Below are 24,464 nucleotides of genomic sequence, written 5' to 3'. Positions count from 1 at the left end.
TTTTTTTTTTTTTTTTTTTTTTTTTTTTGCGTTTTGAGAATTAGAACTGTACCAGCATACCACTGAACTGGGATCTAGTATTCACACACTATCCAGCACATAGTTACAGAGTAAAATCACATGCAAGGACTCAAGCTATAAGGCAGAATTACTGGGTGAACAGTAGAATTGACATCTCATGTGGAATATAGACAATAAACAACAAGCAAGAGGGTAAGAAGACACAATAAAGAAGCAAACAGCTAAATCAACAAACAAATATAAAACAAACTCATTACTAATTGCGATGACCAGTAACAAGGAACTAGGCAGGGGCAGGACACGAAATACAGCTGGTGGATGCCAGCCATGTGGGAAAGTTGTTCAGAGGTTTCACAGAGATGAGAACATAGATGAGAACATTTGAGGGAGACCTGAGAGGTAAGAGTCCGTCCTACAGACAGCCTGCAGGAAGACTGCTTGAGGGAGATGGTTAAAAGATTATTGCTAAATGATTGGTTTGAGCAAATGTGTAGACAGTGGCAGAAATAAACACCCAAAACCAAGACATTGCTGTACACACAAAGAAATATTTGCTACTTATATAATATGTCCCCCTCCAAAAAAAAAAAAAAAACCCCAAAAGGATTAGTAAAGGAACTGATTTCAGTGGCTCCTTCCAGTCCCTTACCAATCTGCCTTATTCACTCGGTTGCCCTCCATTCACCATAGCCACGAAACAGTTGTCAGGAATAGACCAGAGCTCTGCGGCATAGCAGAGGCTTGCCAAAGGCATTCCTTGCCTGCCCAGTAGAGGATGGCTCCTTCAAAGGCTGTTTCCCTGATATCTATAATCACCACACTCTCCCTAGAACCTTAAACCATGAACAAAATGCAATACTCCATCTTCAATCATGCTGAATGAATAAAGCAAAAATGATGTCTATGAAATCTGTCAATCTAAGGAGGCCTACTTAATATTAGTTCTGAATCGAAATCTGAGTGCAGCTGGGCTTCTGAGACTTCGTGTTACATTGCTACAGGCTTCTCCAAGGTAGCAGGACTGTTTAATTACCTGCCCCAGCTGCATTTTGTGACTAAACAAATCAACCGTTTCATCTGTCTCTTTTGGTTGTCCACCCTTTTGGTATTTTGAGTTCTCAGACAGAGAGCAGAAAGTGCTACAATGGCAGGAGTGGGCCCTACAGACAGATGATTGATGCCTTTACCCCACTGCATGTTATGCTTTTTGACGCTTTTTCAATGAGCTTTGCAAAGGTCCTATTAAAATTGACAAAGTTAATGAGTGACAGGTTTTTCATGATCCTGTTATGACAAGTAGTGGCTATGGGCAATGTAGCCGAGGAAAGTGTGACCACTGTGTTATTATCTTCTGTGCTAAATGAAGATCCATTAAGATCAAGCAAGTTATATGCCTTCAACAGTGAATAGAGACCTGTCATGGAAATAAATTACAGTTTATCCATTTTGCTAAAAATTCTATTTCTCAGGATTCTGAAACCAGATATGGGGGAAAATGTGTGTGTGTGTGTGTGTGTGTGTGTGTGTGTGTGACTCACAATATTTGCTTAACTGGGAATTCAAATGATGTGGCTTCAGGAAGGGAAACTTATGGAAAGGAATGCTCCAAAGATTGATCAGTGGGGTGGGGGAAAATGCTACAGAGGAGTTTAACTTAAAACAAAATAGAACAGAAACACACATATGCTCAGTGACGATATTAAATGATTTATGTTTAAAGGTTAGGGAGAAATACTCTGTAAATTTACCATAAGTAATGTACTTTCCAAGGCTGAGGCTATAAGTTTTAAACCAATGGGGAAATATAGCAAGGTGTGTTCACTAAGAAGTTGTACCAAACAATCAGTTCATTAATTTGATTTATCTTAGTTCTTCACCCACCTAAAAGTTTAATTCAAAAAACACACATGATTTATGTTATGTTCACTGAATGAATATTGAAGATTCTCTTTAGGTTAACAATAGCCAGGTCAAGCACCCCTTTTCCATTCATCAGTTTAGATTTGTTTACCTGCCTGATCAATGTGCTAGCTGAGCCTCTGACATCTGACCTAACAGTTTGTGGTTATGACCCACTCTTTCTCCACTTGTGGGCTTGGCACTTGCTGCTATTACTGTAAACCCATTCTTCAGAATGTAGTTCAAATGGCGTCCTCCCAACAAGCTCCCATCCTCTGCCTTAAGGAAGTAATATCTCCTGCTTCAACATCTTTGTGACACTTTATTGAGAACTGAGCAATTCTCTATGGAGTAGGTGAGGAAGGGATCACAGCTTCCTTTATAAACAGACCTCACCTTAAACCTACAGAATCAGAATATCGGTCAGAAAAAAACAAAACAGGACATGAGCATTTTGAAAAAATTCATTCAATGTTTCTTGTAGGTCACTTGCCTAGTAGAAAACTGTTGTTACCACAGGTCTTCCCAGACTCGTACAAAAATAGGTTATTGGGGGTGGGGGTGGAGTGTCTATAAGTGCTATTATTTATATAGAACAAATTTTAAATTTCCAGACCCCAAAACTAACCTATCAAATAGGAATGCTCTGTTTCTGGACAGCAGAGGAAATCTGGATAGTCATTTGATTTTGTGTCTTGTGTTCTACACTCAAAAAGCAGGGAGCCAAATATAAAATTACATACTGGAGAACTTGCAACAGTTGTCTGAGGTTGTCTCTGTGAAGAGAATAAGAGCGTTGGAATGGGAGGGAAACTTTTTTCTGTGGTACATACTTCTATAAACTTTTAAATTTTATGTCTTGCCCATATATTATCAATTCAAAAGAAAAGGGAATGGCACAGGCTTAGAAGTCAGATAGATCATGTTTGATTTGCTAGATCAGTTTCATTTGCCACTTACTAGCTGCATGTAATCTGAAGCAAGTCACTTTACCTACTTGACCTTCATCTTCCATGTATCATAAATAGGAAGGAGGAAACAGTCACTGAGCAATGGAGTTGTTGTGAGCAATAAAATACGTATTTAGTGCCCTCCCTGGTGGCACAATGGGTTAGGATGTAGCACTGCAAGCCAGCTGCAGCTGCTTCAGTGCGAGTTTGAGCCCTGGCCCCAGAGGTGACCTACAAGTGTGGCAGACCTCTCTTGCCTTGCCTGCTGCATCCCTCAGTAGTCTAATTCCTCAGTCTGCCTGCCCTGTTCTGTCTCTGGTGAATCCTCTCACCACCCCTGCACCTCTGGCCTGTACCCCAGATCTGTATGCATAAATAAATATTTTTTTAAATGTATTTAAAGTTAAAAAAAAAATGGACCCTGGTAATCACAGAGAATCTCAACTCCTAGAAGGCAGTGTTTTCCAATGCCTTAAGAAAATGTGCTCACAGAGAATTAAAGGGAAATCCATGTTTTAATGTCCTCTGGTTCGGAAAATAGAATTCAGGAAAAAAAAGAAAGTAAAATTTGTTAGCCTAGCCTGGAATTTTTGTTTCCCAAGGCAGGGATATTATTAATGTTCACTCCATATTACAATTGATGACCAGCAAAAAGGTCACTGAAATGTGCTTAATGCTTCTCCTGCAGTGCTGTGATTATCTTAATAGTAAACACTTGCCAAGAAAGCCATCCCTAAAAGTGCAAGTCTCCCAGATGCGGGAAAACTGCTCTGGTGTCATGATTAACAGCTTCCTAGAAGCAGGGTAGCTAATGCTCAAGCCACTGTAAATTGCTTTCACCTCCCTCCTTCTCCACAACCCCATCACCTAGGAAGAAAACCGTATCTGTTCACACTAGCCCATAATCTATGAAGATGCTTCTTGAATCACTCCTTTGAGGGGCGATGCAAAATGGTAACTGGAACGATCATCTAAAGGCTGTTTGAGAACACCGGCCACAGCCAGAGAACTCAGCTTTCTCAACCTGAAAGCTGAAGGGAATGAGGAAAAACCTAGACCCTGACACTACCCCGCTGAAACCTTCCACTGGTATTACCTGACATGGAGAATAAAGCTCAGGCTTGTTAGTATGAACCTTGAGACCCGGCAGCATCTGGCTTTTACACCAACTGCATTTAATAACATACTACTTTTCTTTTAGCTTGACCCAGACACTATAAAATAAATAATGGCCACTCCACCCCCACCTTGCCACCTCTATCACAGGCACCTGTTTCACTCCCCACATTATTTTAAATTTTTTTTTTTAACTAACGAAGGATCACGACTTACATCTTTGCTAACATTTTCACAGCACAGCATTTCTCCCCTTAGTGGTGGTGGCTGTAGTTCTCCTACCACCCAAGCTCCCACAGTCCCTGCCTGCAGCCTTCATGTCCCTCCCCTCCCCTGTCCCTCCACTCTGGGATGCCACAGATCTGTGGTTAGCTTTCAAGGACTGGCTTACAGTTTGCCTTTGTCTGGCCTTTGCTTGCTTCCTCTATGTCCACATGTAACTGGCCCCACTGGAATAGCTCATTAATTTAACTTGTTGCAATGGGTTTAATGGGTGAGATTGATACATAATATGTTTGTCTATTTTGTTAGTTTTGGTACCCGTTTAAATTTGTCCCATAAAAGGAATCTGGAGCTATCTTTTGCCTTTCAGCTGCCCTGGAATGATGAAATGCAGTTGAGAAAATCCAGCGTTTCAAGGCTTGGGAGTGTCATGAAGCCACTGAGTTGTTCCAGGTTCATTATTTTTGGCGAGGGACTCTTCTACAACTTTTTCTCAGTTATTTAGAAATTATCAAAAGAGACTATATTGGAATAAATTTTGACAAGCTACAAGAAAACTCATTTTGAATACTACACGTGACAGCAGAATTTAGGCTGGGCTCAGCTCATATACCCTATGTGGGATTGCTGTATGATCTGACATTATTCTGACAGGAAAATGTTTCCTTTCTCAATACTTGTTGAACAGTCCACTTACAAGGTTTCTCTCAGCAACATGTATGGAGCTAGAAGGGATTATGCACAGTGAAATAAGAAGGAAAAAGAAAAATATTGAATGGTTTCACTTATAGGAGGAATTTAAGAGAACCAAATAAGATGGGGGGGGAAAGTGTATTGTTATTACAATATAAAACACAACAAAACAATACAAAAACAGACAATTATAAACCAGAGAGATCCTACAGGGGAAAGGGATGTAGAGGGATCAGGAGGAAGAATGAGAGGAGCTATGGTGATAATGAGAGGTGGGGGCGGGGGGAGTAAACATTGTTATAAAATGAACAATGATGTAAATAGATACTTAAAAAAAATCAAAAAATAAAAGTAAAAAGCTTCTCTAAGTTTTAATTACCCTGTCTTCTGATTATTCAGAATAGGAACTGCAAAATTAATTTGCAGTGAAAGGACACTCTAAGTGCTGGGAAGTACTCTAAGTTTCCTTTTGGCATGTTGTCATTAGAAATAAAGCTATCACAATTTCTTTTAAGTTGAAGAAAAAACACTGCCTGTACTCAGAAGATAAGCTATTTCTCTGTCCTCAACAGCTAGATGTGAACTATTCCTTAAAGTTCATTATTTGTGGCCTTAATTTTCATCTACCATTTTAAAAGAACTTATGATAGCTGAAAAGCTATCAGTACATTATGTACTGATTTTCAGGTGGGAAAGCAGTTAAACTGGATTTCTGGCTTCTGGAAGTGACATAAGGAATACCCCCAACCCCATTTCACCCCTTCTTTGCAGGAATGTCTAACATTACCTTTTGGAATACTGAAAACCCACCATAATTTCAGGAAATGTTGGTGCCTAAATATTTGCAAGTTTACATCACATCACTGATTTAGTTTATCAAAAAAAACTACAGAAATGTTTTCAAATAATAAACTGATATTCTTAAAAATAATGCTTACCTTTGAATATTTCTGTAACTCGACATCATCTGCAATCTGTGTGTCCAAAGTAGCGACCTAAATTTACAGGAAGAATCACTTTCAATATTTGCAAAAAAGTAACTTTATATCTTCCTGGGTTTTTAGTAGAATCTGTAAAGCCTAATATTGATCACTTCACTGACCTGATCTACATTCTAATGGTGTTTCAATGTTTTTGAAGTCACTAAGTATGTAAAATTTTAAAGAATGTTTGCTTTTTGTTGTTGTTATTGTTCTGCAGTGCAGCCCCCCGCCCCAATACTTTAAAAGTCTTAAACAGAAAGTGATGGGCAATACAAATGCTATTCTTAAAATTTCACAATCCCTAAAATTTTAATATAATTATCCATTACATTGAAACCATATATGTTCTACTATGTTGATGAAAATCAAAAGAATATTTTTTTCATTTTTAATTTCAGACTTTGAAATAAAATCTGCAAGGTCAATAATGTCAGATGAGTTTGGAAAAACCAAAGCATCTGACTTTCCAGAGCAAGTTCAAGTAATTTTCCTAAGAGAAATAGCTGGCAAGGACACAAACAGAAAAATCTGAATTGGCGGGAATCTCAGGGAATACGTAAAGCATTTAATCCTGGCCTAAAAATATATTGCTCTAAATTTCATAGCGATGTGCACAGGAGTGAGTTCCTTACAAGCAAATACTGATGATTTGCATCTGTAAGTTATTAATAAAATGTGCATCTGAAAGGGAGAGGCTAAGTTACACAATGATCCACCTAAAACTCTAAAATTACTGCACTTCAGCTAAGTAAGTGCATTCACTGCTTCATTCATCTTGTAACCACTTCTTTCCTGCTTCTCACCCCTCAGAATAAGCTACAACTCGGTGAATTAGAATTATTCTTATTAGAAGAGAGACAAATACAAATTATTTCACTCATGCTAAATATAACAAACAAACAAAACTAAGCCAAAATAGGAATTGGTATTGAAGGTAACAGAGGGGAATGGGGCTCAATGAGATGTGGTAGAGGGCTATGGGTACTTTGGCAGTGGGTGTGGTGTGGAAACATACATCTGAGTACGTATGAACCTGTGTTCCTAAAACCTACACACAGTTATAAACCAATGTTACCTTAATAAAAATAACACAATTTTAAAAATACTTCAAATTCTGTCTTCTTCGAACTGCCTTGCTATGACTTTACCAAACGATAAGTGAATTTTGGAAGGATAGTTATGAGGATAAAATTTGAACGAAAAAGAGCCCATCACAAAACTGGCCATGGATAAATACAGCACATCAAATTACTTTGAATGTCAAATCACTAAGGACCTTAGAAAAGGTCATTTAATAGTGACAAAACAGTATTTGAAATCTATGAAGCAGCAGCAGTCTGTGAAGAGTGACATACCAGTAGAAAATTAGCAAGAAGACGAAGTATGGGCTTTTCAAATTCATCTTAATGACACTGGAAAATTTCTGACAATAGATAGTGGTTGCATATTCTGAACCAAAAAGAGTAAAAAAAAATCTCCAACCAGTCAACAAGTACTAATGACAAACATATGTAAGAAAATGTGACTGATAGTAGAAGTTTAAAAGAATATTACTAATGCATTTAGTGAAAGCTGTTGAGGCTTTTCTAAGCAGTTTTTTGCTTTCATGTGAATTCATATGGGGAATGTAATCAATCCCTTACTCAATGAATCTAATAACAGGTGAAAGGAAGTATAATGGACCACTGGCCCCATAAACATATAACTAACCGAAATTACTTCCTGTTCTCCCAAATACATTTGATAATCATTCTTTCATTTTTCACATAAAACTGTAAGATTCTTTGTGAAACATAGGACTAATATCCACAGCCCTTTCAGTATACATAAAACAAACAGATCATAAAAGCAATCATAAAAATGCCAGCAATTTTAAGCAGCTGATATAGGTTATAAATGTAAAGACATGCCCTCTCTTTCCTAACATTTTTCTGTCTATTATCAACTTAAATGGTTGTAACATATACTGAGTGTCTGCTAATTGTAACTGAAACTTGTAGGCAGACCTTATTATTCTTATAGCTTAAAATGCTTTAAATTTTGTTTTTTCAGTTGATCCAGTAAGGAAGAAAAGCAAGAGAGAAAGGTAAAGGCAGGCAGGCTATTCTTTGACCACTCTCTTTTCTTTAAAGTGCAGTATTAGAAACTTGACATTAAATGAGACATGAGTGTTTTTTATTAGAAGATTTTAACATACCATTACTTCATAATCATGGCCCAATAGGTTTTCCCATCTGGATTTCAACTCATTTTCAGGAGAGTCTGGGGCTCTTTCTGGATTAAAAATAAAATGTTGAAGCTACTGTGAGCCAAACATATTTAACTACTAAATTCTTCAATAACAGTACAGTTCCAGTAAGTAAGGGGAAATGAATAAAAAGGAAATACATTAATTTAAATCTACTAGGTAAAGTAAATCAGGGGTGACTTATAAGACCAATGTAAAATGTAAAAACCAGCTGTGACCAAATTATGAAGAGGCTTTTTGTTGTTAAGGAATATTTTAAAGAGAAGAGGAACTTATCAGTTATAAATGAAATTGAATTATATATATTTCATATGTGAATAACCCGTAGTTTACACACACAAAAAAAACATCTAGCTTTGCTTTATAATAGGCAGGAAAAACAAGGATTTAATTTTAATGTTAATCACTTCAATGTAGTACTTGGTATACTCATCTATCAGAAAGTGAAAACTTATCAAGATTATCATTGCCATTAACAAGGCACATGAACACAATCTCAGTCAGACCTTTAAGTACACATAAAGGCTTTTCTGGCTTAATTCAAATAATGAGTTGCTTGAGTTTTTATATAAGAAAATCTTTGGTTTGACACAGGTCTTTTGTGGCTACTTGGTTATCATAGCATTGTGATTTTTACTTGAGGGCTATAATGCCTCTTTTGCATAGGTAAGGTGATTTTAAAGAGCTAAGACAGATTTTAAGTGCCCTGTCTCATCTTTATAAATCTTTGAGAAGAGCATGCAGTTTATAGTCTGAACAATGCTTAATAGACAAAAATCAAAATATTAAAACCATAGCTTTAAATACCCATAGCAGTAGCAGGGAACAAATAAACCTGCATCTTTTAAAAAATATGTTTAAGATAAACTCTATCCTATCATAAGATTGGACAAGTCACAGAACATTTATCACAACTGATATAACCATCTGCCTGAACTCAAATAAATGTAATTTGCAGTATCAGCTCTTCCAGTCTTCAGCATGGACAGCTCATCTTGGGTGCATATAATGCTTAATTGCATTCTTCAAATTATTAAGTAAAATAGGCTAACATCAGAAGTCAGAGACTAAAACTAATGAACACTAAAGAACTTTTAACTACTAGATTTGTAAAAGAACATCCATGAAATAACCACATTAACTGAAAAGCTAGATTACATTTAGCAGATAACAAAGATCCTATTAAAAATGAATTATAACTTACATGGTCTTTACACCTTTGTGACAACTTAAAATTTCCATAAGAAATTACACTGACTTCTGCTATTTTCCCTGTTAAACTTCTAGGTAACAAGCAGTCCTTTGTGTGGTAAACTAATATGAACAAAATCTGCAATCTATTGGCTGAATTGTAAAATTAAAAATATTCTAATTAAAGATGATATTTTATGTACATGACAGTCATTTCACCAACAAGTCTTCTCACTATATTCTTATATTTGGCAATACAGTGAAAACAGAAAGGGTAAGAAAATATCAGAGAGGCCCTCCCTGGTGGCGCAAAAGGTTAAAGCACAGCACAAAGAAGCTAACGCCACTTCTGCATGAGTTCGATTCCCGCCTGCCCCGGAGGTGACCACATGGCCGGCAGACCTCTCCTGACCCTCCCGCTGCTCCCCGCAGCAGTGTACTTCTTAGATCTGCCTGTTCTGTTCCCCACTCTGTCTCTGGTGAAGCCTCTTGCCGCCCCTGAGCCTCTCGCCTGTACCCCAATTCTATATGCACAAATAAATAAATCTTAAAAAAAAAAAGAAAAAAAGTATCAGAGAAAAGAGATTAATGTTTTCAGTAGCTCTATAAATCCTGGGGTACATAAAGTGATCAAAAAATAAATAAATAATATGATGATCTCAAGCAAATATTTCAATGGCATGAAAAACTAACTTCATAGTGGCTGAAAATTTTTGGTCTATTGTTTAAGCTGAAATAATATATACTCATGAAGAAAAATTATAATGATTGAGTTAAAGAGTAGATAAAATACTTCCAAAAATATTTCTAACTTAAGAATGTACTTAATTTTCACCAGATACATCATTGAAAATATATCAGAGTTCACTTAAATTTAATAGGAAAGATTAATTATAATCTATTTAGGTCAAAATGATTAAGGCACATTTTAAATCATGGGAAGTTTTAAAATTGAATGAAGGGTTAACTCCTTAAATCAGTCCATTCTTTCCTAAAACAAGACAACTGAAATTAAAAGCCTAAATTTCTCTGAAACATGGAAGGTGCTAAGTATTTCATTTCACTCAAAAGACTACTTTCCCACCCTCCCTGGTGGCACAGAACTAAGAAGCTAAAGTCACTTCCGCATGAGTTCGATTCCCGCCTGCCCCACAGGTGACCACATGGCGTGGCAGACCTCTCCTGACCCGCCCGCTGCTCCCCTCAGCAGTGTACTTCATCTATCTGCCTGTTCTGTTCCCCACTCTATCTCTGGTGAAGACTCTCGCCACCCCGAGCCCCTGACCTGTACCCCAGTTCTGTATGCACAAATAAATAAGTCTTAAAAAAAAAAAGACTACTTTTCTAAGTAGTATTGTGCAGGGAATTGCATGAGACTGTTATTCAATAAGCTTACAGAATAGAATTTGCTACTATAATAGTGAAGGTATGAAAGTACAAAATCAAAGGTTAAAAAGTACAAATGGACAAAGCTGCACACTGGTTAAAAAGAAAATGAAAGGATCAACATATAGCAACCTGGCAATATGAAACATACAGAAACACATATATTATTCATTTTTTTAAAAGATTTATTTATTTATTCATACAGAACTGGGGTACAGGCCAGAGATGTGGAGGGTGTGAGGATTCACCAGAGACAGAGTGGGGAGCAGAACAGGCAGATCGACAAAGTACACTGCTGAGGGGAGCAGCGGGCGGGTCAGGAGAGGTCTGCCACACCATGTGGTCACCTTCGGGGCAGGCGGGGATTGAACTCATGCGGAAGCGGCTTTAACTTCTTAGTGTTGTGCTTTAACCCGCTGCGCCACCAGGGAGGGCCATATTATTCATTTTTAAGGTGAAAAGAAACACTGCTATTGCTTACAATAGCATAGATCTATAGCTATATTAATAGTATACAAGCTTAAATATGTAGCAATTTAAAATGACAGATTAAAAACCAGTCATCACATATGACTAAAAAATACATTCAAAACTAATAAAACCGTACAAAGACTAAATAATATGCTTAGTTCCCAAATGCCACAAGTATTAGAAGTTGTTAGTAAGACTATTATACTATTTCATAATTCAAAAATTTTCTCTCATTTTCCTCACATTCTATTAACTATGAAGAGAAAATGGTCAACAAATAAAAAAATCAAGTTACTCCAACCACTCTTGAATCATATGCTTTATGCATACCCAATTTTTCTACAGCTTGCACATTGTCATTTTTCAAACTATCCAGGCTTTCTATAATTTCCTCATTAGCTTCATCATCCAAATTAGTTTCTGTTTCCACTGCTCCAGGGAGAAAGAGGATTGGTGTTTTCGGTGGTTCTACAACAGTTCCTAAAAAAAAAAGAACCTCCAACAGTTAAAGACCATATTTAAGTAAGCTAATTTCACACTTCTATGTTCCTGTTTCACAACCTAATTACAAGCATCTTGGGTAACTTTCATATATGATTCCTTTATTTAAAGTGCCATGTGTGATACCAATCTTTAAGAAACAAACTGCTGGTAATATTGAAAAGAACATAGAAATAAGTAGAAGGAGAAAAGCATGGGAAAGTTGATGACAATGCAAGAATAATATAGCTACGGGAAAGAAAAAGAACATAAGCAACTTCTGTTAGGGTTCTGTGTGCTTGTCGCTATGGTGGCTGGGGAACAAGACAAACAGAATAAGCTGGTCCCATTGCTGTGTATACTTCCCAGGTTGATGACATTATGATAATAATATAATAAACTATACACAGGGAACTTTATATAAAGGTAGGGAACTGAAAAGAATTCTCCTTGTAGCATAGGTTTTAGTCTATCAAAAGCTATCCTAGAATATTTCTGAGTAGAAAGATTGAACAACAGTCTTTTTAGGTTATTTTAAAATAATCACATGTTATTTAAAAGTATTCTTGCCAAAAAAAATTTTTTTTTAAGATGAAGCTAAGGGCTTTAGAGTTACAGTCATTTATTTAAAATTGAATATGCATTCCTATGACTGTCTGATTTTGTCGATCTGCATACTTGAAGTTAATAATTAAAAATTGATGTGCACACAATTATGCTTTTGTATAATGAAAATTTACTGTTCTTATAATCAAAACAATTATCTTATAGATAGAAATGTTAATAGAAATCAATGATTTATTTCCTTATCATATATTAAAAAGTAAAAACACTAGAATGAAATATATATTTAAAAGTGATATGAAACTTGAAATCTGCAAAATGTCAACGCATTAGACAAATGAGAGCCTCTGAACAAAAGGTATCAAAACTGTATTATTTAAATGTAGCTAATAAAGGAAATTTGGAAGCTTTTGGGGAAGAAATATTTCCATCTCCATTTAGAGAAGCTTTTATGACTTTCATGTATGTCAGGGTTCATGATATAACACTTGGACTGACACATTATAATAGGCAAAGAAAGCTGTTTGCATGCACAAATGAGAGTATTCATTTCTCCATCTCTGTTACACAAGGACAGTTTTTCCTTTCTAGACTCACAAAACAACTATCAAAAAGGAAATATTCTTCCAAGCCCAAACCATCTCGTAGGAAGAGGGACAATAGAATCCATTACCTCTGTCTAAGGGCCTTTCAAGTAGAGGAACAGATGAGACTGTCTTCTTTCGAACCAGTGTTAGGTGAACCACTTGTCCTGCATTCCGTAACACTTCAACAACTTCCTGGTTGGCAAAACCTTGAATATTCACACCATCAACCTAGAAATTATGAGACACATTAAACAAATTTCATATCAGCTACTATTTTTAATTCTGGCAAAGCAGAATAAAATTAGACCACTCATTTTATTCCAAAAATACTTTATTGCTTTACTTAATTTCAAAAATATCTATATTTTTGAAGAAGGACACAAAACTAGTAGTAAAATATGCTGAAACACTTCTTGGAAAAACTAGAAAGCAAACTCACACTTGTATTCCTAAGTTACACATTTCAACTTATGTACTGAGAAAGACAAAGGGGCATTATTCTATGATGCTATGTAATATTCTAGTGACATAAAAGATACCCAATTATTTTGTATAGCTTTCAGTCATGATTACCAAGAAGTCATCCAGTACCTCGGCCCTCTATCAGGTCACTATGTGATATTTTCCAGAGGAAACATACTAGTCTCCCTTCACTACTTTCTGTGTTCAAGTGTTCTGAGTTATGCAAGGAAGATATTTACGAGTCTAAGTCAAGCTCAATTGCACATCTCTGAATTTAGCACAATCGGCCTCCTCTCTCAATCTTCTTCAAGTTAACCAAACGATTTAGCTTTCCCCATAAGTATTTTCTTCAAAACATCCACTGTGACTGATCTCCAAACTTTGCAAATCATAAGACATTTCCTAAGACTGGTTATCTAAACACCATGGTGTCATGAATTGTGCTTTCTTAGATGGACTCAAAGAACAAAGATTCAAATTATACCAACAAATACTTTTATAAAAATTACTAAATGAGGCCCTCCCTGGTGGCGCAACGGGTTAAAGCACAGCACTGAGAATCTGAAGCCACTTCCTCATGAGTTCGATTCCCGCCTGCAGCCTGCCCCGGAGGAGACCACATGGCGAGCCAGACCTCTCCTGGCCCGCCCGCTGCTTCCCTCAGCAGTGTACTTCGTAGATCTGCCTATTCTGCTCTCCACTCTGTCTCTGGTGAAGCCTCTCACCGCCCCTGAGCCTCTGGCCTGTACCCCAGTTCTGTATGCACAAATAAATAAATCTTTAAAAAAAAAAATGTTTTACTGGCCCTCCCTGGTGGCGTAGTGGGTTAAAGCACAGCACTAAGAAGCTAAAGCCACTTCCACATGAGTTCAATTCCCGCCTGCCCCGGAGGTGACCACATGGCGTGGCAGACCTCTCCTGGCCCGCCCGCTGCTTCCCTCAGCAGTGTACTTCGTAGATCTGCCTATTCTGCTCTCCACTCTGTCTCTGGTGAAGCCTCTCACCGCCCCTGAGCCTCTGGCCTGTACCCCAGTTCTGTATGCACAAATAAATAAATAAATCTTTTAAAAAAAAAAAATCACTAAATGAAATGTGTGTATAAACACACACACATGTGCTCCTAAAAAACATATTCAAATAAACTATAAAATTTAGTATTGCTATTAAAGACCAATTTGATATGATAAAATGTAATATAATATTCTCATAAAATACTGCAATTTTGCATCTACTTAAAATTACTGTTGGTAATAATGCTACTTTCTTGAAGACATAAAAGACAACAGCTTATTTAGTTATTCATAGTAAGCTAAAAGACCACAAGGGGTGCTTAAAAAATGTTTTACTGGGCCCTCCCTGGTGGCACAGCGGGTTAAAGCACAGCACTGAGAATCTAAAGCTGCTTCCACATGAGTTCAATTCCCGCCTGCCCCACAGGTGACATGGCATGGCAGACCTCTCCTGACCCGCCCACTGCTCCCCTCAGCAGTGCACTTCATTGATCTGCCTGTTCTGGTCCCCACTCTGTGTCTGGTGAAGCCTCTCTCTGCCCCTGAGCCTCTGGCCTGTACCCCAGTTCTGTATGCACAAGTAAATAAATCTTTTAAAAAAAAAAAGAATTGTTTAAAAAATGTTTTACTGGGGAATGTTAGTGAATCTTTTGAATATATTTATTTTTTAAAAGGATTTATTTATTTATGCATGCATGCATAGAACTGGGGTGTAGGCCAGAGGTGCAAAGGGTGAGAGGATTCACCAGAGACAGAGTGGGAGCAATACTGGAATACACGCTTAAGGGGAGTAGTGGCCAAGACAGAAGAGGTCTGCCTCACCAATCTATATGTATATATTTAAAAATAAATATGCATGTGTTTTTACCTGTTAATGTAATTTGCAACCTCTTCATGACAGCAAAAAAAAAAAAATTAGGACCATAAGTGTCCGAATTAATAAGATTTCACTGTACTAAGAGACAATTTCTTAAACATTATGAGGCTATATATTAAACCATTCCCCTTTTGTACATATTATAAAGATAACTTTCTCCTCCAAATTGATTCAATTCAGTTCTAAACCAGGGAACAGTTACTTACAGCAATTATTTTGTCATTCACTTGAATTTGGCCATTGTGGTATGCAGCACTGCCAGGTATTATACTTTTCACATAAATCCCAGCAGCGTCCCCTAAGGTGCATAAAACATATGGAAAAAAAGAAAATAACTCTAATTAGACTTTGATTGCAAAATTCATATCAAGAGGTTAATTAGGTAAAGGGCTGACTAGAGGCTTGATAAATACTATTTTGAACACAAGCAGAAAAACTGATGGGTTATTTCAAACTGTCACCATCACAAGTGACCTGAATTTAAAACGATTTGACTGATGACTACTCTTCTGGAAAAATAATCAGTAATGGAATCCTGATGAAAAGTACTCCAATGCAAACTGGAATTTAGGAGGGCTCAAGTTAAGTCTGCCCTCTCCTCTTGCTCTGTCTCCTTTCTCACTGCTGATTTAGCAGAAGCCATCATTATTTTTCATCAGCCTTATGAAAAGAGTCTCCTAAAAGGTCTCCCTCCCTCTATTTAGATCACTGCTCATGTTAGTTTCCCAAACACAGTAAAAAGAAAAATACACATAATTAATCTCAGCAACATGAAATAATCTTTGTATTATAAAACATTTAAATATAAATGATTATACATATAATTGCAACTATATAAAAAATGTGTCTGTCTATAGACAAAAACTGGAAAAGAAATTTCTGTCTTTGACTGTGGATGATTTTATATGTTTAGCTTATTTCAATGAACTTAATGTCAGTGGAGGCAAAATCAACATCAAGGGATTCCCAACCCTAATATAATGAATTGCAAATTTTACTGAATCATGTTCAAGTACCTCCATAATGAGACTCAAAGTTTTAATTCATCTACTACCATCCTGCCAATGAAAGTCCAGACATATAAGTTTCTTAATATTCTACCAAAGCACCAAATATTTTCATGATTTTGTCCCTTTATTTCATGTCATTTTCTTCTGCCTATCAGACCCACCGCTATCATACTCCTTTTCCATGCCTAGCAAATACCTCCTTCTGAGAAAAATTTCTATTTCCCTGTCACATTGAATCTTAATTTGCCATATGAAGATAGTTTGTCTCTCTGGTAAAACATGAATTTCACTTACCCTTAAGCAATTGAGAGTAGTTGAAATTTTGTTTTCCTAAATGGGTTTTTCCTATATAAATTATTCTACCTCCTCCGTAATTAAGCAAAGTAACCCCTCAAAGTCCAATGAATAAAATAAAGCAAAAATATTTTGAAAAATTACAAGTCAAAAAATAATGAAAATTTTTTTATGCTGGGACTCACCACTGTCCTACACTCAGTCCCAAAAACTTCTTTTGAAGGTAAAATGATTCTTTATTCAGCAACATAAACATAAAAATTTCTTTTGAAGGTAAAATGATTCTTTATTCAGCAACATAAACATAAAAATTTCTATCAGTATTCATTCTCATTTTACTCTGCAGTGATATTGTTAGGTTCAAAAAAAATCCCGAAAACTTAATATGATAAAATTTCCTAACCCACAACTTTAGGAACTAAGCCACAAGTTATCAAACCAGAGTTTATCAAGAGCTACTCAATATAGATTTTTTGAGACATTATTACACAATTCATACGTAGCCCTGTTCAAACTCATTTAAATTCTGAATCTAAAAATGGTGGCACTTAGTAAAATCTAAAGGTTTGAAAACAGCTATTTCATTAGGCTAAAATAGCACAAGGTGGCCTGACATGCATTTCATCCAGGACTTTGAATATATTAGCACTCTAAATCTTTCCACCTGCAGTAAGTATGCAAAATAATAACTTAAAAAAAATTAACTCTTTAATCTTGTTATTTTTTTAAAACCTGAACTTTTTACAGCATGATATTTATGCAACTAGCAAGTATTTGTGAAAGGGTTTATTTTTCTTTAATTGCTTCACTTATAATAGAGTTAGTCATAGTGAATGTTCTAACAAAGTTCAGAATGTAGCAGTTGAAGAATTATTACTGATACTTGGGGCCATGTTCTTACCCTAAAACGTATTTCCATTATATGCAAGAAAAATGATTCTAATTAGAGTGTCTGTTTTGCCTTATTTTTTCAGTAATTAAATATAATAGTCCTATTTTTTGACAGAATATGAAATGTATACAGTAGCCATTTTATTTTGTCACATGTTAAATATCATAATATATAATAGTTACAGCATTCAAAATATATTTATCTTAAAAGCAAAAGGCAGTCCAACTCAAACGTAATATACTGAGTTGGACCATTTAATTCTTTTGTTAATGAAACCAAGCAGGCCATAAAACTCTTGAGATAAAACAGTGATTTTGAATCACTGAAAATTAAATGGCTGTTACTGTAGATTCATGGTCTTATTGTTCAATGCTTAAATTGAAATCTTCAGGTATTTAATTTTACTCTCTAGAAACCTTAGCAACCTTTACAATTATTTCCAAAGATAAAATGATTAGTTTACCTGTGTGAGCGTTTCCAACATAGCCAACAATTCTAATTCCAAGACTCTGTCCATCTTGTTTAAGGAGTTCAACATCATAAGTTTCAAAAAGAGAATTGTCCTAAAGGAAAAGTAATTTTAGTTACGTATAATGTTTTGTTATATAACTGTGTGTACATAGTCAATTTGCACATGGTTTACCAAGTGTTACTTAGTATCATTTTAAGATGGCCTTGACTTGATTCCTGGTGCTATTTCTGTGTTCATGCTACATTACATAGCAAAAGGGATAATGTCTTTGTGATCTTAATCCACCAATAACCCTTCAAACTCAGAGAGTTTTCTCCTGCTATTGACAAAAAGGGAAGAGAACAAGATCTGAAGCATAAGAAAGACTGGAGTTGTGGTTTCAAGATGGAGTGGTTCATATGAAAAGGAATTATAGGGGTCCAAGAGGAGCTGAAAGAGCTGACAGCCAGCAAAGAAAAGAGATCAGTCCAACAGCGCCAGGAGCTGGCTCCTGCATAACTATGGCTTTAACTATGGTTTAATAACCTACATGGACTTACAAATGGATTGTCCCAGAGCATCCAGGTAAGAGCCCAGCCAGCCCACCTTGAGTTTGATCACATAAGAATATAAGCAGGGAGCTTAGCCAGGCCCACTCAAACTTTTTCTGAACTACAGAACTGTGAGCTAACCAAGTTTCAAGATACTAAGTGTATGGCAATTTGGTATACAACAATAGACAACAAAGGTATTCACTTTGAAAAAAGAATAAATGTATATCAAAGAACAAACCACAGAAAAAAACTAAGGAACAATGGTAAATCCAATTTTTATAAAATAAATATTGTGAACAAAAATATTAACCTAAAACTTATTTCCATTGTTTCTCTCTAATTTAAAGGAGAAAGTCTTTAAGAATATACCTTGTTTTTGTTCAAAATGTTAATATTAGAAGGCACTTAATTGACTGCATCCATTGTCATGTTCCACACTATGACAGTGGGGCCTCACTACAAAATAGAAGGCTCCAGGCAGCTAGAGTATATATAGGGGGAATAGAAAATGTATGTAACTATGGTTTAAATAGTAAACAAAAGTGATTCTAAACCTCTACTCCCATGGTTCCAAGTAGGGGAAGGCAAACAACATTCTGGAGATACCAGAAACTCATCCAAATTTAAAGATGAGTATCTACGGTTCAGGGATGCTGAATGACATAACATTGAGAAAGAGCAAAAAGAAACTCAAACTTGTCCAGTGTCTCTCAATTGTGTCCGCCTAGCTTCACTGGTAAGATTAAGATACTGTTACCATCACTGTGACCCTTTGAGTCAAAGGCATTTCTAATCTCCACATATATCATACACAGTCTTGATTTAAGATGAAAGAAATGATTTGTATACTCACACAACTAGGGCTCCTAGTGGCTACAGCAGGTAGTGCAACAGGTAAGGCTGTAGGAGTAGGAGGGGTTACAAAAACTTCACCAACTGGGTCTCTTGCAATGAGCATCCTGACCGAATTCCCACAGTTCCTCAGCACTTGAGCAACCTGCTCACTGGTCATTCCCTGCACATTTGTGCCACCAATCTTCAAGATGTGGTCCCCTGTCTGGAGTCTTCCATCCTTCAATTAAAAAAAAAAAAAAAAAGCCAAGACATCAGTGATAACTTTACAAGTAAGTAACAATTTGTCAGCAGACTTTAGGTTCTGACAAAATGAATGACAAAGATATGATCTAAAAGTGTTACATAAAATATAATACTTTAAACGAATGACTGAATTAGCAACAGAGAAGAGGATGTTCTTACCAAACAAAAAAGGAATGAGAACAGGCGAGAACGGATAACTAGAATTTCAAAGAGGATGTTTGTTTGAACATACTGCTTTCTACCTAGTGGCCTGGGGGAAGAGAAGTCATTGCAGTGCCTTGGCAGACAAGTGACAATCAGACTCGCCTTTAACAAGTTTACTCCAGCCTCTGTGCTGATGACAGACTTTACAAGAAATAACAGAATCAGGGATACCAGCTAGAAGGCTAAAGATTGATCTAGAAAAGGTAACAATAGCTTGGACTAGTTTAGCAGTTGGGAATATTGATTGAGATTCTCGAGATATTTTAATGAACTATCAACAGACTGCTGGAGTACGAAGGAAAAAGTAGAAATAAACTCCCACATGTTTAGACTAAGCAAACAGGAAAAAAAAAAACAGTTGTTTCCAGAGATAAAGAAGACTGCAGAGAAAGAAATAGGTGTGATTGGAAATGAGTTCAATTTTAGACCTTTGGTCTGACATGCCTACTAGACATGAGAGGGGCGAGACCAGATATGCAGCTGACTACGTAAATCTGGAGTACAGAAAAAAAGTCCAGACTATACATTTACAGTTGGGAGTCACTAGCACACAGAAAATCATGGCTCTACACGAATTTAAAGAAAGCATATGCAGTATTTTAGTTCTTAAGCTGGTGATACATACATTGTATACATTGTATTAATTAAAATGTGAAAATGTTACTTTTATACACAGAAAAGTTTAAAACATGATTTATTATTAAGTAGAGCAATTCAAAATACCTGGATTCAGCTTCATGAACGAAATACTTTTCAAAAAAATGATCCATCTGCATTTTTAGTAAATTTGTTTCATTAGAAATTCTGAACCCTCCCTGGTGGCACAACAGCACTATGAAGCTATCACAGCCACTAAAACACAAGTTTGATCCCCTGCCAGGGAGGTGACATACATGGTGCAGCAGACCTCTCCTGACCTAACCACTGCTCCCCTCAGCACTGCACTTCATTGATCTGCCTGTTCTGTTCCCCACTCTGTCTCTGGTGAATCCTCTAACCCCCAGAGGTACAGCGGTACCTCTGGCCTGTACCCTAATTCTGTGTGCATAAATAAATAAATCTAAAAAAAAAAAAAGAAATTCTGAACTCTCTTTCTCTACTATAAATGCAAACATAGCTGATTACACCTATAGAGCATTTAACAGGTTGCAAATGACTTTTTCACATATTCTTTCATTCAAAGAAGCACAACTTTAAAATAAGAAAACTAAGCATCAAAAAGATTGACTAAGGCCAAGGTCACCAAAAGTATTAAGCTTTAATCCAAGTTGTTCTACTAAAAACCTGTTCTCACTTGTCTCATACACCGGTTATCTCCAGAGTAACATAATTTCATTATAAATTTGCTGCTATCCTAGTGTCCAAGAAATTGCCATAACCACCAAGAAACTGAGGATAAAAAGTAGATCATTTGCAACTGGAGTAGGAGAATAGCTGAGAATATAGTCACGACCTTGGGCTAGTACAGTTCTAAGCTTCAATTTCTGGCTCCAGGAAGCACTATGTGTCAGTTGTAGTTCAGAAGACAAAGAGGCATTTTTTTAAAAAGGCTATTGGATTAAAAGGTCTATTCTCCATGCTCCATTCTTCTAATTTTGCAGTAACCTGAATGAAAAAATATGATGGATCAAAATAATGAGCATAAAGCTTCTATGTATGTAGAAGCTTCTAGAATAGACGGAAGTAGAGAGGAGCAGGAAAACAGAAATGCAAACAATTATTTTTAGAGACTTAGAGAAAATAATACATATTAGAAAAATTATGGAAAAAAGAATATTGCTGAAATTTTTATTTTAAAATACTGCCATATTTATTTGTATCAATACAACAAACTTGAAATAAAACAAGCAAATATTTGAAAGAAAGTCAGTGGCAGTGATGAAAAAGAAACATAAAGCCACCTCTGTGAATCAAACCATCCTTGAACAGAATTATGGCCTGATCAAATAATAAAAATATATAATAAGCATGTTTGTATTGGCTGGGCTAAGGAAGAACATTTCACCATAAGCCCATTTAATCATTCCCTACTTTTTCCTATTTTACCTCAACTCAATTTAAAATGATGTAGGTAATTTGCATCTGTCACTGAAAGTCAAACATTTTCCTTTTCCAGAAAAACAGGTGTTCTAAGGAATTCATAAGTGCAAAAACAATCATTAGTCAGATTGATAGGGAAGACACCAAAATGACAGCTAACTTGTTTAAGTCCAGCAGCCCCAAACACTGCATTTAGCAGTATTTTCTGATCGACACTCTCCTTTCTGTGCAAAGAAATTAAAAGGTATAGAGTCTTTTTGGTCTTAAATAGAAACCATAAATCGTGATAGCCAATAAATAGCTAAGCCAAAATTCAAAGACATACATGCTAACCAAACATCGAAATATAAAAGTTTAACCATAGATTCAAGAGAAAATTATTATTCATAAGCAATGATAGTACAAAAAACAGAAAAATTAAAACAGCTGACATAATAGGATATTATACTGTCACAATGAAAACAGATAGTATAATTTATACATTTCTTTTTAAAAGGAAAATACTATAATAAAAGGCAGCAAAGTTAACTTTGTACCTTAAATTTTCTGATATACTGTTGTGATAATTTTTTTATAATATAATAGTTTATTTTTACATTATTTTGTGCCTTTTTCCATCTCAGTTTTAATCCCCATGGGCTTCCCGTCACCAAGTCATCCATGTGCCATCACCATAGTCCAGTACACTTTCCCCTGCCCCCCATAATTGATCTCATTCCCTACTCCACCCCTGTAAAATGTCTCTGGTATATAGTTATGCATTATTATCATTTTTTTCCTCCTGGTCCTTTATGCTCCTGCTATGAGTGAAACTAGTGGATGGTAATTTTAACTCAAAAAATATCTGAAATTCTAAAGGAACTCAGATCACAAAGTAATCACATTTGTTTTTTGGAAAACTAAAAAGTGGCACCAAATTATTTCCAAACCTCAAAAAATAATTACTAAGTTTGATTCAGGCCAGTTCTATCATTGGTCATTATTAAAAAGGAAATATGTCAATGACAAAATTTTAACTTCATAAAATACACACCCACTTCCTCCGGAATTTAGAAAGATACTAAATCTAAGTATCCTACAGATTCTATCCCACACTAAATCCTTGTGCCCTCAACAACTGATTTTTTTTTAAATCAGGAATATTTGTATATAGTCTCACTCAAAGCAGCAAAACTGCTTTGTAATAACCAATTGTTCACTGACCTCAAGCTAAGCCTATTTATTCTAGACTGAAAGTGCCCATAGTCCACACCCACTTTTCCTCAAATCTTTGCATGGTACCATTCCTTCTTAGTAATAAAGGTTACTGGATAGCTAGTATTAATCATATTATAATTGCCTTATACAAAATGTTGATAAGGAATGACAACTTTAAAATAGGCTGTGTTGTAATGGTCACCTTTTGTAGACAATGCAATAACCCAGTGGACCGAATTTCCCTTGAATTCCTCCAATCATATGAAAGACTGGGGCAGAGCATCTAAGTTTTCCATTGCCCATTATCAATAACAAACAAACAAAAACAAATATCCCAAAACAAAAAACATCTAGCTGCTGAAGTTTTGTGAAATTTTTGCCAAAGTTGAGCAGGATGTTCAAAAGATATGTGTTTCAGGTGCCATGAATTTTGGAATGTATATAAATTTTAGAGCATACTGGAAGAATTGTTTCTAGCTATAACTGCAGATTAGCTTTTGCAACTACAGTTCAACAAATATTTCTAAAAAGCTTATATAATCATTATTTTTTAAAAGAGTGCTACTTTGCATTTCATTTATTTTTTTAAATATTTATTTGTACAGAAATGGGGTACAGGCCAGAGGTGCAGGGGCGGTGAGAGGCTTCACCAGAGACAGAGTGGGGAGCAGAACAGGCAGATCTACGAAGTACACTGCTGAGGGGAGCAGCGGGCGGGTCAGGAGAGGTCTGTCGCACCATGTGGATCACCCCTGGAGCGGGGATCGAACTCATGCGGAAGTGGCTTTAGCTTTTTAGTGCTGTGCTTTAACCCCCTGCACCACTAGGGAGGGCCGTATTTCATTTATTTTTACAACATTAAAGGTAGTACACAGCAGGACAAGTAAGGGCTTTGGAAACAAACATGCCTAAGTTCAACTCCTACCAAGTCAAAGATCAGTTACTTCTCTGAGTAACTGAGTAAATCTCAGATCTCTTATGCAAAAGGGGATAAATTCTTTCACTGAACTGTGAACATTAAATTGTATGTGGAAGCTCTGACTTGCTGCTTTGTTCATTGCATGTTCTCCAATGCATCCATTCTGACAACTCTTGGGGCTACAATTCCCTCCAGTCAAGTGTCCTTTGCTATATACCCCTCAATTCTACCATCTTTTACCTATACATAGTGCACAAAGGAAAACATTAAGAGCTGTTTCACCAAACCCTTTTAAGAAAGATGCGCTAGTTTTCTTTTCTAACAATATTATACAACTTTATACTTTTTTTTTTTTAAGTATTTATTAGCCCCTTTAGCAGACTATCAGGATCAAGTTTAGGCAGGTCTGAATTCTATTGACATATGTCATTTATATTCCCTTACTATGAAGAGTGCCATGGTCAATAGTGAGTATTAATATCCAAAGGATGAGCACATTTTAATGAAAAGCAGTAGAACCTCTACATTTTTTAAAATTTATGACCAGGCTCCATGAATCATGACTTGTAAAACTTAGCAACAATGCACAGTCAGTTAATTCTGGGAAGAGTCAGAGCTAGGGCAAAGCCCAGCTCCCACAATTTC

The 24,464-nt window shown here is 36.1% G+C and overlaps 1 protein-coding gene across 1 annotated transcript in view; it reads right to left on the bottom strand.

Annotated features, from left to right (window-relative positions):
* INADL (InaD-like (Drosophila)) overlaps nt 1–24,464 on the bottom strand; it is a 250,541-nt gene that overhangs the window by 201,332 nt on the left and 24,745 nt on the right. Inside the window, exons 8-14 of the mRNA XM_012722487.1 lie at nt 19,215–19,433; nt 17,820–17,919; nt 15,367–15,458; nt 12,898–13,039; nt 11,511–11,660; nt 8,082–8,158; nt 5,840–5,896 (exon numbers count right to left, since the gene is read on the bottom strand). Of these exons, the coding sequence (XP_012577941.1) occupies nt 5,840–5,896; nt 8,082–8,158; nt 11,511–11,660; nt 12,898–13,039; nt 15,367–15,458; nt 17,820–17,919; nt 19,215–19,433 (837 nt within the window). The remainder of the gene's footprint in view (nt 1–5,839; nt 5,897–8,081; nt 8,159–11,510; nt 11,661–12,897; nt 13,040–15,366; nt 15,459–17,819; nt 17,920–19,214; nt 19,434–24,464) is intronic.

Source organism: Condylura cristata, unplaced genomic scaffold (genome assembly GCF_000260355.1).
Source record: "Condylura cristata isolate star-nosed mole 26May11 unplaced genomic scaffold, ConCri1.0 scaffold00008, whole genome shotgun sequence".
NCBI classification, from domain to species: domain Eukaryota; kingdom Metazoa; phylum Chordata; class Mammalia; order Eulipotyphla; family Talpidae; genus Condylura; species Condylura cristata.
The sequence above is the reverse complement of the archived record's forward strand: the minus strand, read 5'-3'. Positions and strand labels throughout refer to the sequence as shown.